Raw genomic sequence first — 15817 nt, forward strand, 5'->3', positions numbered from 1 at the left:
TTTCATACTGGGTATTGTTGCGGTATGTTTAATGTGATTTATCCATTAAAAGCAGATTTGTTTTAGTACTTTGGAGGAACCATCACACATTGCATCTAATTTTTTTCTGATTGCTTTTAATCTCCGTCCTCATGCCTGTTTTAATGATTTTCATGCAGCAGCTATTATCATTTTCATAATGCTGCCTTAATGCTTTTCATTATTCCTTACAGTGCTGTGGGCCTGTTTGCACTGTGACTTAGTTCATCGTCTCATTACTGTATCGTGTCAATCTACTCTTCCTCTAATCACATCATATGATTAGATGCATGTTTGAAATGGAGTCAGGGTGCAGGCATGTTTATATTACAAATATGTTTTCTTATATTGCTGTGATGTTTTTAACATTGGTGCTGGCAATTTAATTAAGGGAAACAGAGCAAAAACACAGAGAGAAAATTTAAATCCTGCGTCTTACTGGAAGGAGCCCATAGCTCCAACTTTTAATCTGAGCCGCTCTGAAGGAGCTCGCAGCCAATAAACATGTCACAACTGGTTAGAAATTAATTGGTAATACCAACGTCATGATTAGTGTGGCTTAATCTGCATAGGGCAGACGGGACATATACAGCCAAAGTAAATTTTCACTCTACTGACAACAACTGCAATCCATGTCAGGTGCATAGAAACTATTTAATGTTCTTAATTTAAAATTTAAATATAATCAGACCGATAAAAACGTCTTATATCCAGAAATGTGGGTTTAATGAAAGCATCATTCTTATCAGCTTAAAGGATATTTTCAAAATGTACTTTTAAAATAAGAATGATGTAATTCATTGAATATGACAGCATATCTTCAAACTAATTTAAATGCACAGGATGTTAAAAGATTTGCATGACCACACACAATAGTCAGATTATTAAAATACCATTGTGGAAGTTTTTCCAGTAATCTTATTCTTTTACTTTCATTAAAATATCAATGCATAAACCCAGCGCTGCAAAGCGACCCCTGTTTTTGCCTCATTAAGCATTGCTCCCGATTCGTATACTGTAATCCCAAAAGGAATTGAATAAAAAGCTTTGTTAGAGCACAAATGAGCCTTTTCACCTTCCACATTAATTTGGTCCAAGAGATAAAACCTAACATTCTGCAATTCCAGCTGTCATATATAAACTTTATGTCCACCAGCTGCCAGACAAGCACAAAAAACAGTGCAATGAAAGAACCTCCCAAAGAAAGAACCTCAGCAACGTAATGTAAAAATAGAAATCTGCTGTTTCTTTATTCTGACAGGGAAGAAGGTTTGGAGACACGGGAGACTTTTAATAGTAATATTTTTTTTTGATAAACGCACAATTATTGTTACCCGGACATTTTTGCTCATTTGAGTTGTACACAGTTCTTTAAATGTCCTGTGAGTTAATATATATTTGCCCATTTATCAATCTGGATAAATATATCAGGTCGGGATTTGTTATGATTCATGAAAAAGTGCTTATTTGGCATTCAACAGTGTTATGTCAGGTAGCCTAAAAGTTTTAACATTAAACATCAATTTTAATTATTTAGAATTGAGTCTCTTATTCATATTTTGCCCAGGGAGCATATTTAAGAAAAAAAGGGAAAGTCTCATTATTTACCGGTAACACAGCAGCCTCCTGATGGGGAAAAACAGTCCTTTTCATCTGCAGCGCAGGCCTGGCCTGGCCTTTTAATGTTAATGAGCTACCCGCTGCTATGCTGCATAGGGCAAGTCCTTGGTCAGCAGGACAAAAATAGGAAGCTGGAGTCCTGATAATGTCAGTCAGATGAGAATAAAACATCTCCTTGGACAAAATACGACAAAGCCATGAAAGAAGGGAATAATAAAACTTTGGAAATGTCTTTCAGGAGCGAACTGTGTGCTTCTGTTGTGGACCGTCACAAAACCATTGCAAGCTGTTGTAAAATAAATCAAAAGTTCAATCAATGTCTGATCTTTCATTCTCAAAGGAAATCAAGCCCAAAGATAAATTGTTACATGCCAATGAAAACATGCAAAAAAAATAGGTAAGAACAAATAATTTTTCTACATGACTGATTATGACTTCATTTAATTCTTTACAATCTGGTTTTACTGACTGTTTGCTTAGCAGGAAGCATTTTCATTAGTTCCAAATTACAGTTTCTATTCTATTCTATTCTATTCTATTCTATTCTATTCTATTCTATTCTATTCTATTCTATTCTATTCTATTCTATTCTATTTTTAAATATTATTTAATAGGTTTTTCATGGTTCTCTTTCATAAAATTGCCTGCATGAGAATGAAAGAGTTTGCAACAATAATACAGTAATATGATAGATGACAAAGAAGAAAATGAAGGTGAGATGAGATGATAGGAAAATAAGTAAACAGTGAAGACTCTGAAACTCTTCAGATCCTTCAGAAAAAAAGAAGCGATACAGTCTTTGCAGAATTGCATTTTTTCTGCAATCCCAAACTGTCTGCTTTTTATGATGTTCTGAGTAACAAAAGTAAAGCCCTCCTGTTGTCATTTTACACAAAAGAGGACTTACGGTCACCTTTCTCTCATTTTATCACCGGTCTGGGAGTATTTTTATTTGTCCCTCAGTGTTCTTCAAAGTCATGCTTTGGCTGTTTCAGAGGTTTCATGAAAGTATTTCACTGCCACCACCTCATTTGAAATGCACAGCCATTTGCCTTCTTTAAATATCTCTTCATCACCTTCCTGGATCAGGAATTCAAAGCTGAGTCCCGTCTCTTGGATCACCACCCTTTCTCCTCTCTTCTCCATTGATTTTAATGTATAAGGACATAAAACCTAACAGTTTCTTATCAGGGATGACTCTGTAAGACGAAGCTCATACTTCTGAGTCTAATTCTTTATCTGCTGCCTCTCTGGGCCCTAATTTCCTTATGTTTGTCTGGCTCTTCTAATCCAGTGAATTAAAGTGAAAAGCTCAGTGCTGATTTAATATTCTCTGAACTATCTTTTCTAGGATTCCTAGATGAATGTGAAAGGACATGAGTATGCACTGCATTTTAAATTGGAGTTATGTGATGCGGGCTTTGGACACTTAGAACAAAAGCAAGAAACATTGAGCCTCCTAGAAGCACAAGGTATCCACAAAAGAAGCTGAGGCTGAAGGATACAGTTGCAAGTTGATGTGGCGGGCTGAGATGGTTATTAATTTTGTGATGTCATCGCTCACCTGCCATGCATGTTGTTTTTGTGGATAGTTTTTGCCTTTTGTCGTGAGACATCATTGCTCCGTTTGAAAAGGGATTTCCAATTCCTGAAGTCTCTGGGCAGAGTAGGACTACTTTAATTTATTTGTAGTACAAGTGAGAAGTACTCATTTAAGCGTAAAAAGTACTGGGGCATGGCGTGGCGCTGTGGTTAGAGCGGGCGCCCTGACACAGCCATGCCGAGTTCAACACTCATTATTGGTTCTTTGCGACTATTTTCTTCTTTTCTTTACCCCCATCCTGTCAGGTCACTGCTACATAAAGGCTGCTAGAGCGGAAAATCGGCCGTCTTGCTGAAATCTAAAAATTTTAAGATAAAATTCCATATTTAAACACTAGTTGGCATCGTAGTAATGCAGGAGTTGAAACTCAAGAGCAGAACTTTGTTACATTACAGGATAAAAGTTTAATATATCAGCTCAACATTTAATGGTCTTGAAAAACTATCCATATATGCCAAACAATGCGCAGTAATACATTTAGTTAGTTTTCTTTTCTTTTGTGGGGGGTTTAAATTAGTGGTGCAGTTATAAAGAAAGGCTTTAAAAAATAACAAAAACATAAGACTCCATAGGACTATAAGATATAAGATTATAAGTAAAACAAAAAACATGTTTTTTTTTAAGCATTTCTTCTTAAACAAGCCAGAATTATTGCTGTTGTCAAAAAATCAAACAAACAAACAAAAAAATCTGTTTAGTCTGTTTTCATCATTATTCCATCTCCTAATTTAAAAAAATATATATCCCTCACAAGGACATTACACAAGTTGCACAAATTTTCTCTGCTGGAAATTGAAAAACCATCTTGGCGATTCGTGTTAAATCTCATTAAAAGTTGGCGGGGAAGATGCCTTGGTTTTGACAGGTGACAGATGTGAGCAATAGCACTGAGCTGCACATGGCTTACCTCAACAGCAGCCTTGGCTCGCTCAAACTCCTCCTCCAGGGACTGATGTCTTGACAGGAGGGCGCTCCCCCAGCGCTGTTCCTTCGTTAGACGAGCCTGTCACACACACACGCATACACACATTTCATGATATGAACATTTATGCCAAGAAAAGGTCTATAACACATACACCTTTACATTCACGTAGCACATCACAGCACACACGCGCAGCCAGAGGAAGAGGCGGGTTGGGAGAGTGTGCAGGGTCAGCCGTTGCTGCTTTCTCGGGGCCGAGTAAATATTCCTGCCTCAACAAAGCCTCTGACATGCTCAGGAAGGATAGCAGAATCACTAATGTCAGCAACCACCACCAGCGTACATCCCCATCACCCGACCCACATCTGAAAAAACTTCACTCAATTTCATCCTCCACCCAAGCCTGGCCCAATTTCTGTGCACCTGCACATGCAAAAGTAATAAAGAAAACACACACAAAAAACCCCAACACAAGCTGATATATTTTCTGACAAACTTAGATGCAATGCTTTGTCCTGCTTTGAAAAAAATAATCATCCAGTTAAGTCCATGCATGTAATTTGGCATTGTCAGACTGCAGTGTAATTACTAATCTGCTCTAGTAAATGGTTTTTAGATAACCCTTCATGTTCTGGTATGATATGACACAAAATTTACTGTAAATAGCAAAGGCTATATGTATCCCAGGGCAAGTAAATCTATTACAAAGACCAACACTGCTCTATCTTCTGCTTTTATTGCTTGGGACGTAGGCGAGTTATTACCTGTAGCAATTCCCATCTCTACTGATGGGAATTGAAGTTTAATTTAGGTTGATGCCACAAAATGGATCAGGAAAATAAAAAAAATAATAAAAAAAAGCCAATGCATATTTGAAAGAAACAAAAATATTTGAAAGAAACAAAAATATTGCCAGATTTAGAGTTTCTGGTGCCCTTTGGGATGGCAAAATGTCATTTTAATACACTGCAGTTGGTGTTTTAAAGAAAAAATCCACCCATAAGGGACACAAAACAGGGAATTTGATTTTCTACATCTTTACAGCTTAATTATCTGTGGACAATATTCAATTAGAAACCAAACAATAGTTTTCATTCACCTGATATCAGGACTAGTTAGTTATGCTTTAAGATAAATTTAGAAATTAAAACTGACTGAACTGAAAAGATATCAAGTTTCTATATGATCACACGTCATGTGATCAATGTGTATTTCTTGCCTTTCTGTAGTAAAATAAGTAATGTCACACAAATTGCAAAGTGGCAAAGTGGAGTAAGAAGTCTCTGGCTGTCCTCTTAATTACTGTTGCTAAGTTATGCTTATTTTCCATCATGGTGCAAACAAAGTTCAATTTGTTTATAACATCATAAAAAAGGATTCTTGACTGAATGTTGCCTTATTGTACCTACAATTGAATCATGGGTTTTATTATGGATGCGGTAAAGCAAAATTCAGGATAAAACTATGTAGCTTATGGTTTACCATTAGGATGAATGCTGACTGTCTTTCTTGCTTTAATTTTCAGTAAAAGAAAGTGAACCCTCTGTCAATTCTAGGATATTATTGTGGAAATTATCTAGGTTGTATCATTGTATCAGGCTATGCAGTGATTTAATCCTCATGCATTTAAAATTATGAGATTTTGCTATGTTAATATTGATCTAAAAAACGTGCATAAAAACTCCATGCCGTTTACCAAAAACACATCAACCTCTATAGTTTAAAGAGGATGCAAGAGTGCTTTTTAATTTTTTAATTATAACTTAGGGTGGATTTTTTCTTAAGCTTAGATATTTGAGCCACACAATTGTCAGTTAGTTGAGAAATAAATCATGCAAGACATGTTTCCTCTTTGCATGCATGCTTTTCCATGTATTTTTATGTATGTGAAGAGGTTGTGGTGGTTTAAGGGTCACTAAGTAGACAGAAAGTCTACAGGAAGTAAAAGTAATCTCGACAGTATCTGAGTCACGGACAAAGCTTGTAATTCCAAAGTGAAACAAATTTCTGTGTTTGTTTGTCAATAATCTCCTTCCATGTGGAGCTTCTATCTTTACTCCAAACTCTATTATTCATGAGAGCTGAACAGGTGAGATGTGCTTGCTTAGTAGGACCAACACTAATGGGCTTAGAGTAAAGCAACTAAATAATTCATAGGCTATCAATCTAATAATGGCATCTGGAAACAAGACTCCTTACATTAACCTACAGAGCGGCGTCAACAAAAAACAGAAGCGAGTGGCATTTGGACATAAAGGCATCACAAACGGAAACGGTAACAGTGCATGTTGATTCCTTCGAATAACTAAGACTTTGGTCCTTATTGAGATGGTGTCATGCTGTTGAAGTGGTGCAAATGTAAAAGTCTTTTGTTGTTGAAAGGATACATAGGGAGGCTTACATGTCTTCCACTAATATACTGCCTGTTGAGCTGAAATGGAAGAATTGTAGGTGTTAGGACAAAATGATGGGCAAACAGTGACAGAACAGAGTGTCTCATCAGACGCAAGCTTGGACATACATCACCATTGTGCAGTTGTTAAATAAGTTAAACTCATTTGAAATGCGTAAATGACGATTGGATATGTTAAACTGTTCATATCAATGAACAGGGTTTAAATTGCACACACAGAGCTCACGTCAGTGACATTATCTCTCAGCTTTTCTGCTGTAATACTGAATACTTACTTGTGACGCCAAGGCTGATTCTGGCTCTGCTTTGGTGTTTGCTTCCAACAAGTTCTTATTTGACGAGTCAGATTGGATTTTGCAGTCTATAGACCTACGGGAGAAATACATCAACATGAGGTGCAATACAGCACGTTACAAGTTACTTTCTCTGGGTATTTTTATTTGACACATGTGGAAATCATTTAAATCATTCTAATCATCACCCTTAGAAGGGTTTTTGAATCTGCAGCATCATAATTCTGCTACATTTTGCACTATCTCAAAAATTCCAATGGTTTCTGAAAGAGGAGATGTGGAGAGCAGAATGGTTTTATGGTTCTGATGTTTTTGTTTCAGAAAATTCACATCAAAATACATTTTCTTAGCTTGTAAAAGACAAACTGCCTTTACAAACGAGTCTTAGTGTGATTGGTATTTCATCTGCATTGTGCAGATGGTGTTGTGTTGCTTCATGAGCAGAAACTCAGGGTTTATTTTATTAGGACCAGACTGTTTTAGTACAAAAGCCACATCTGTTGCTACTTTAAGTATCCTCAGTATGGAGACATTACTGATTACTCACATTTCAGCTGACAAGAAAACAGCTTTTTTGTATGGGTTGTATCATAACAAATCATAAAACAACATCATCATCATCATGCATGATGTGAAGTACAGATTAGTAAAGAACATATCAGGATCATTTTTGTTATATCTTTAATTTGTAGTCAGAACAAAAATCACCCACCATAAAAACTCATTGGATGAGTTTTTTGAAGAGCGCCGTCTCTCCAGCTTCCACTTTCTGTTGCCATTCTTCCCAGCGTTGGGATTAAGTTCTTCCCATTTATCCAACGATCCAATGGTAACTAGGAAACGTAATTGAAATACAAAAACATGATGATTGCCAGACAATAGTTTTGAATCAGCCTGAACTGAAAGACTGAATCCAAACACAATCATGTTTTGATCATAGTAAAAAGCATAAAACTTTCCAATAAAACATGACCTACGAAATAGCAAATTAAGTCTGACTGGTCTTAATTGCAGCTGATATTTCACAAATAAAAGAAGAACTGACATTTTTTTGAAAAATGTCAGCAAGACCTAAATCAGAATCACTCTCTTTGACTTTCAGAGCATTATTACTTCTCCTTTTCACCTTTTCAGATGCCAAATGCAAAAGTAATTGGCCCTATCCTGGAAATCCCTTTCAAAATGATAGCTGTCATTACCCTAAATTGGTTCGCCCCCTCTGTGGCCTGTGAATGTTTGAGGTGGCAGAATAATGGAAATTGTCACTATGGAGGGAAAGTGGCAGAACTGCAGAGAGAGGCTTGTGACGTTTTTGTGCCTTTAGAGCACAGAGGAGAAATGAGCATAAAGCACTGCAGAGTTTTCCTTAATATTTTGCCTTCATTGAATATATTGGCTTGATAAAATTAAAACCATACACAGATTTCAATTTAGGTTGTGAGTAAGACAATAGTTGTTTCCAAGTATTAAAATTCTAAATAATTGCTGGCTCATTGCGGGACCATAACTTCTTTAAACGCTTCACTGTCTCTACCTGACTCAAGCGATGCCCTGTCAGGGTTTCGCATGCTTGGTCCTGTCTGTTCAACTTCCACCTGGATCAGCTCAGTCTCATCTGTCTTTTTCTTGTGTGAGCTGCTCTTTTGGCCGTCACCTCGGGACACCAGAGCACTTTTCTTTTCCTTGCTGTTCCTCCTTTCTCCCGGTTCACTGAGATCTAAAAGGTCCAGTGTTGAAGAAAGAACTGCAAGAGCAAAAAATAAAAAATAAGAGAGAGAGAAGTGAGGCTGCGAATAAAGACAAACTGCATAGCAAGTGCAAACTGTCAGTGAAGATTTTTTAAAAAGATTGGTTTTTCAGTAAATAAACTATATGTTGCGGCATAAAATCCTGCCTTGGTTGTAAAAGACACAAAGATGAGAGGGAAAGGAAAAAGACCTTTCAGTGAAGATATTTAATTCTTATTCACTAGTTTTATTGTGATTACAGTCAGATTCATTGCAAATACAGCTTTTGTTTTTCAAGCTGCAGTAGGCAACATTTAAAAGTTTGTTTTTTTCATATTTGATTAAACTGTAACTATGTCCTGACAGTGTAACATGAGACTGATAATCTGTGAAAAACTCAAACTGCTTTGCCTTTTTCCTGTGGTTCTACTGCTATCTGCAGAAATGGACCACACCCTGTTAGAAACAACCAGTCAGAGCCAGGTGGAAGATCTTAGCACTGTCAATCGAGCTCATGTACACACCACTCATATGTCTGTCTGCTTGCAATCTTAGTTATTCATTAAAAAAAATGTAATTTACTATCCCTGTACTGAGGACAGCATTAAACTGTAATTTAAAGTAATGGAAACCTGCTGCTTCCAGATGAATGCTACTGCTAATTTAAATTTTGCCAAATTCTCCATGAATTTTTTTTTAAAATTTGTTTCTCTAAAATAAATTGTTTCATATAATTGTACCTGCTTTTTGAAGTTGGATAAAAATAAAAGCAGCTTTTATAGAAAGCATGCAAAAAAAAAAAAAGACAAACAAAACAACCTCAGAATATGTCAGCTAAATCAGAATTTTTGTACTTGGTAAAAAGTGAAGTATTTAACTTTTATCTCCAAAGATTGTGACTGTATATTTTGTAGAGCGTGAAGGCATAGCTGCAGGCAAATGTCTGAATAATTGGCATGTTTCTGTTTTATGACAACCAACCAGAGTGCATTTGTTGACTGAAATCTGTGCGTAATTAGAGACTGTGCTTGCCTTTCATACCTTGTGCCTTTTAGATGACGAGGATAATTACAAATCAAAGGAGACAGACTCAGGAGGGTAGTTGTCTGAACTGTTTTCAGTGTTTTAAAATGGGTACAAGCTGCTCATGAAAACACTGTATTGTCAAATAGGCTTCTCCATTTCTTGGTCAGACTGGATAGATGCTGCGTTTGCCAATCAATGTGCTGTTTCGTGGTGTAAATGTCCACAAATTAGCTGACAGTACATAAGCTTGCTTTAACATTTCGGTGTCTTTAGATCAAATTAATTACGTCAGTCCTATATATAAAGCATGCCTTTGTGAAGTCTGATATGCCAGTAATGCCTGTGACAATAATTGGTACAGTGCCAGCCATACCAATTACAGCTGGCACCTGCATCCATTTAAAGAGACAGTGCTATGGGACTAGGAAGTGTGCCAAGCTTAACCATCAGCCATATGCCCTGCATACGTCTTTGCAAATATATCAAATCACAATTGACAGGTTATGTAATATCACATTGCAAAGGACTACTGTTCTTACTTCAAGACATTTAGTTTGGTCTGTATAAAAGTCAGATTGTCTTGTAATCCTTCATGTATCTACGATGACTAAAATATATATTTCTCCACCACAGAGGCTTTGGCTCTTTATGATTTTGAGAATAAATTTTCTGAGTAGTGTTACACATGATTTGTTTTAAAGTCTGTCACGCTCATCCCTAGGCAAACAACATGCAAATTTGTCACATGGTGTTCAGTGGTTATAGTAAGTCTAGTTGGTTCTATTACTGGGTAGAAAATATTTCTAGGAAACACCTTTAATTTAATGTTTATTACACACAATGCACCAAGCCAATCTGTTTGTAAAAAGGTGAATGAAGGAAAGTAGGTAAATTAAATCTATTTACCAAATGGAAAACAATATGTAACATTATACATTATGTGTTTTCAGAAACATCACTATGGTGTTACAATAAAACTATGCCCTTTATAATACACACTCTTTCGCTATTCACTTAATGTGGGTCAGTCGACCGATTCTGTTAAACCGATGCACATTGTGTCTTGGTACAACGACAGTATTTTTCTCATCTCATTTTTTAACTGGGCTTAAATAGCTGGCTAAACTGCAGCTACACAAAGAACTGAGAAAACAAAGACTGATGACTAATGAGGATAGAAGTACTTGTGTTTGTGATTATCATCATTAATCTTGGCCAACTATCATTCATCTTTAGAGAAGTCCATGGACAAAACCTTTTTCATGAAAATCAAAAATCAAATCTGTATTGCTTTTTATCGTCTCAGACAAGCTCAAATTTTAAGCTTTTTATGTTTCCTAAAAAGAATGGATTATCTCAATTATTTAGTTTGAATTTGATTCTTGTGTTTAGTTGATGCCAGTGACAGCAGGAGCACCATGAAGCTGTGAGACAGAAGGCCGAGGGGTTCCCAAAACGTTCTGCTATTTTTTTCTCAGCTGAATCAACATTAGTCAGTGGCCAGTTTAGAAATGACACATGTCAGCTGTGTGAACAGGCTCCGCAAATTATGACTTTGCAGATGGTAGGACTTTTTGATCAGTTACCATCTAAACCAGGATGATAGTGGTCTGAATGTTTTTTGCCCTTTCTCAGATTTTCACAGTTTTATTTGTCACTTAAATGCTATAAAGTAGTCAAGTTTACTAAAAGAAACAGAAAGAAATCACAGTAAAGAGTATGAATATGTCACTTTTTAAATAATATTTCTGACTATTTCTCTAGAAGTCGTCTCTCGTTGGGACAAACACGAGCCACCTCTGTTCAGCATCAGATGTTTATTACTTCTTGAATTTTTCTTTCAAGTTAATACAGACAATCAGAGTAACATGTGAACTCACAGAAACTAATTTGTTGAAAAATATGAGCCAGAAAAACAGTTGGCGCTGGCTTTGCATTGCCATTGATAATCCTGTTTGAACGGTGCACAATATGCCCAGACTTAAAAAGGCACAATCCATTACTGGCTGCAACGCAAACTAATTTGGTGACTGAAAAGCCTTGTTCTTTTGTCGGATGCAAACCTCATGTGCAAGCATGTATTGAATAAGTTGCAACAATGAACATGTGGGTGTTCAAATAACAGACATCTGATACATCCAAACAGAAGACGAGCAAATCTCAGATGGCTGATAAAAACATATCAGTTGAAAGCAGCTGCGAGCGTGTCGCTGAAGTCCCTCATGCGTTTTGCGTTATCAGTAATTGAACAGAGTGAAAGGAAAAAGAACCGCACCAGCTGTGTTGGAAGTCACTGGGCGGGAAATCCCATCACATTTGGTCTCGCAGAGGAAATCGTCGATGGAAGGGCTTAATAGCGGCCGACTCTCTTGTTGCTCGCTCACCAGCTGTAAGGACAAATGGATGAGACAGTTCAGGCTTTCACTCAGTATATTTTTGTGAACTCTCCTCGTGTCCTTTACAGCTTGCTAACATGAAGTGAAGATACGCTCTTTGGGCATGATTCACATGACAGTAATTTCCCTGAGTCACAAAAGAAATTGTCATCTTCAAAGTTACTTTGATAGGGGAGGTTTGTGGGGAAAATATGGCTGCTTTTTAAATTTTTTGCTTTACTTTTTTATGCAAAGCAAAATCACTGAAAAACATGTCTGTTTCAGATGTATCAGAAGCTTAATGTTTTAAATAACCTATTTTATTCCATCCATGAATAGTGATCTTGATTATACTCAGCAAATGGCTATCAGAAATATGAATTACGTACAATAATAGTGAAGGATTTCAAACCCTCGATGTTTTCTCATGTTACAACCAAAGACTGTGTTCAATTGGAATTTTATGTAATGACCAACACATTGTTGCACATAACTATGAAGGGGAAGAAGTATATTAGGCTGCTTTCAAACATTTTAGCATATGAAAATCAGAAAACTGTGGTATTATTTTGTTTTAAGCTCTATTTAAGTCATTAAGCCCAGTGCAACTAACAATAAAAGATAAAATTGTACTCAAATAGGCCACACTTGAGCTGTAGACATCCACATTGTAACATGAGATATTTACAAAGATAGATTTTTAAAAAAAATTTTGATCACATATGCACCATAAATAGTTTTTCTAAAAACTGCATGTAACAGGAATGTTCAGTAAAAAAAAAAACCCAGAAAAATTTATTGATTGCAATCTACTATGCACTAAAAGCACAGAACCACTGAAATAATATTCAATGTCACATTTTTCACACGTTTCTCTGAAAACTTGACTGGGTTTGCAGACATAATGTAAATCATGGTGGTCAGGAATGACTGTTCACCGGCAAAGTAAGGAGCGGAGAAGCCTGAAGTGTAAATCTGAGGTCACAGATTTACACTTAAGGACATTTTAGGGAGACCAATTAATGTTAATTAATATTTTTGGGCCGTGGGAGGAAGCAGGAATACCTGGAGACAATTACACATGCACAGGAAAAACATGCAAACTACATGCAGATAGAACCCACAATCTCCTGCAAGGCAACAGCTACCAACTGCACCAATGGGCCGCCCTGTCACTTTTGACCCAATCACTCAAAATCACTCTTGAGCTTGTGCTGTCCTCTTAATCATGCAGTAGTCCAGCCTTTCAAAACACATTGGTAAAAACCCATATATTAGGTGCATCGTAGTGTTCAAAGTATGTGAAAAGTAAGTTTACAACTTACAATCTGGAAATTATGGTATTTATGTCACCCAAAAATGAACAACCAAAACTGAACAACCTGACTACTAAACTTTACTTACAGGGCACAGGTGAGATGCCCTGGTAAGAATCACAGAATGAAAAGACACTTAATGAATGGATCCGTGAAATACTTAACTTACTGTATGTGAGCTCATCTTCTAAACTATGAATCTGCTCACGACTCTCTTTCACTGTGGGTTTGTCGGTGCAGCAGCAGGATGGTTTGCCTTCATGTCAGTATCTCTATTCAGAAGGCTCAACATATTCCAGGTGCAAGTGTAACCAATTTGCCCACCAATGCTACAAAGTTTGGAGGTGAAAATTAGACGGATAAGCCACCTGGCCAGATTGACAAAAAGAAAAATCAGAATTGAGGGAGCATGATACTTTCTGTAGCTGCTCTTTTGACTGTTCTGAGAAGCTGAATTTTAATAAATGTGCATAAAGTTTAAGGATGAGGGGGTCTGCAACCTGCCGTATGGTTCATAAAAATGGCTCAGTGTGGGAATTGCAGGTCCACTATACAGTATGTTCATCGAGTCGCTCTGAAAATTAACATCTGGAGTGTGTGTTCTTATTGGAGCAGTACAGTTACAAAATCAATTTTAATATCTACAACTTATGGCTCAGGGATTTCAAATGATTTTCTCTTTTTTTAATCGCAGTGAAAGCAGCAGACCCGTTTTTTGTGAGCTAAAACAAAAAAGGAAAAACACTTTGAACATCACATGTACTTGCTAATTAAGAAAAGTAATGATTTGAAAAAATATATATAGAAAAAGCTTTTTTATACTTTGAACATGTACAATAAAATGAACATCTTACTAATGTCTCGATTTAAATTTGCCTTTAAATTTTAAAAGTTTATGTGAAATTTTTTACTTCGCATTTGTTTTTGCTCAGCTTACAGTGATTTTTTACTTCAGCTTCTAATTCGCTGTTCCTTCTGGACAAAATCATATCAATCATTAATGTCATCATCAAACATCATCATGCGTATCATTTGTAATTCTCCTGTTTTATAGTGATGATCTTATACTAAAAATTATTAAGAATATCAACCTTTTACTAACATGATGTTCACAGAAACACCAGGTTATCTTCTAACTCCAACCAGTATGCATTATCATCCTTAGATGAAAATTAAAACTTCTACTCAAGGAAAATGTAGGGAGTTGCACAAGGCCATATCGCTCAACAGCTTTTACAACATGGGATTTGGACAGATCTACTTCATCTTGGCCCCTTCACTGCTTTCATATTCTTATTTATTTGAACATCTGTTCTAAAATGGGATTTTGGGAGATCTCACATCATCTTGACATCACGCGTATTTAAACAAAAACTTTGTCTTTTGTTACTTCAAGAAAAAATTGATATTCTGCCAAAATACAAGCTGAATGATCGAATTTTCTCCAAAGAAAATGGAAATGCAAGTGCCACAAATTTTAGATGTGCAACTCACAGCAATCCTTCGAAAAAGAAAGTAGACGAATACAAACCCAGACAAGGGTCATCGCTTTGTTGTGTGAGAGTCAGGGAAAACGCTGAGCCAGCACAAGTAATTAGGGCGACTGAGGGTTTCTGCTGCTGTCAGAAGAAAGATGTAGCTCACAGGAAGCCTTGCATTGAGAAGTAAGTTATTTTGCCCAAGGCTGCTGTATTTTTGCTGAGTCCTTATAAATAGAGACAAATTATAAGTAAAATGTATTAGTGCCAGATTTTTTAAGGGGTTATTTATTTAGTTGTTCATATAATGTTTTCTCTGCTAAATTTGATGTGATTTTATGACACCAATTTTATGAATATATAGACAGTCTTGCCAGTAAAAACTGATAACGCCTGCATGTGAAAAAAAGACTAATACATACAGAGGTCGGTATGTGCAGCAGACTCCTAAAAGAGAACTCTAAGCTGGATGGGAAAGTCATCTCAACCTCAATTTATATTATATCTGATTGGACTTTATCTTCAGCATTTCTGTTGTAAACTGTGGCCGGATAAGCAATGTATCGATGTGAAAGAGATTGGTTTATCTGAAAGGACTTTGACAGAACAGTTCATAAATTCAGACCTTTTCTGTTTTTTATTTATTTAAGCAATTTAAACATCCTGATTGTTTGGTTAAAAAAAATACAAAATAAAGCTTTTGGGAACATACATAAAATATTCTTGTACTTGTTTGGGGGCACAGCTTTCATAATTAAAGTACTGTACTGTATGTTCCACCCTGCTTTTCTATATAAAAAACCCTTCTGTTGTTCTTGTTTCCAGCTCATTATTTAAAGCTGTTTACAAGCTGCCTATCGGCTGACTCATCTATTACATGTCAGCAGTGAACACTTGGAAAACTCAGAGGAGACCTGATGACTGGAGGCAGACAAGCTCTTAATGATGTAAATGATATTCAGGAATCAGACCAGCTGACTAGATGATAACCTGAAAATCAACTGAGAATAACAATTTATGTCTGTG

At 36.4% G+C, this 15817-nt stretch overlaps 1 protein-coding gene across 1 annotated transcript in view; it reads right to left on the reverse strand.

Moving 5' to 3' along the window:
- The window catches only part of pex5la (peroxisomal biogenesis factor 5-like a), a 73461-nt gene that overhangs the window by 23732 nt on the left and 33912 nt on the right, over positions 1-15817 (reverse strand). The window contains exons 3-8 of the mRNA XM_055054551.1: positions 11898-12009; positions 8404-8613; positions 7582-7702; positions 6852-6945; positions 6565-6594; positions 4149-4244 (exon numbers count right to left, since the gene is read on the reverse strand). Coding sequence (XP_054910526.1) covers positions 4149-4244; positions 6565-6594; positions 6852-6945; positions 7582-7702; positions 8404-8613; positions 11898-12009 — 663 coding nt within the window. The remainder of the gene's footprint in view (positions 1-4148; positions 4245-6564; positions 6595-6851; positions 6946-7581; positions 7703-8403; positions 8614-11897; positions 12010-15817) is intronic.

The sequence above is a fragment of the Poeciliopsis prolifica genome, unplaced genomic scaffold, assembly GCF_027474105.1.
Source record: "Poeciliopsis prolifica strain line A6 unplaced genomic scaffold, Auburn_PproV2 SCAFFOLD002, whole genome shotgun sequence".
In the NCBI taxonomy this organism is placed as follows: domain Eukaryota; kingdom Metazoa; phylum Chordata; class Actinopteri; order Cyprinodontiformes; family Poeciliidae; genus Poeciliopsis; species Poeciliopsis prolifica.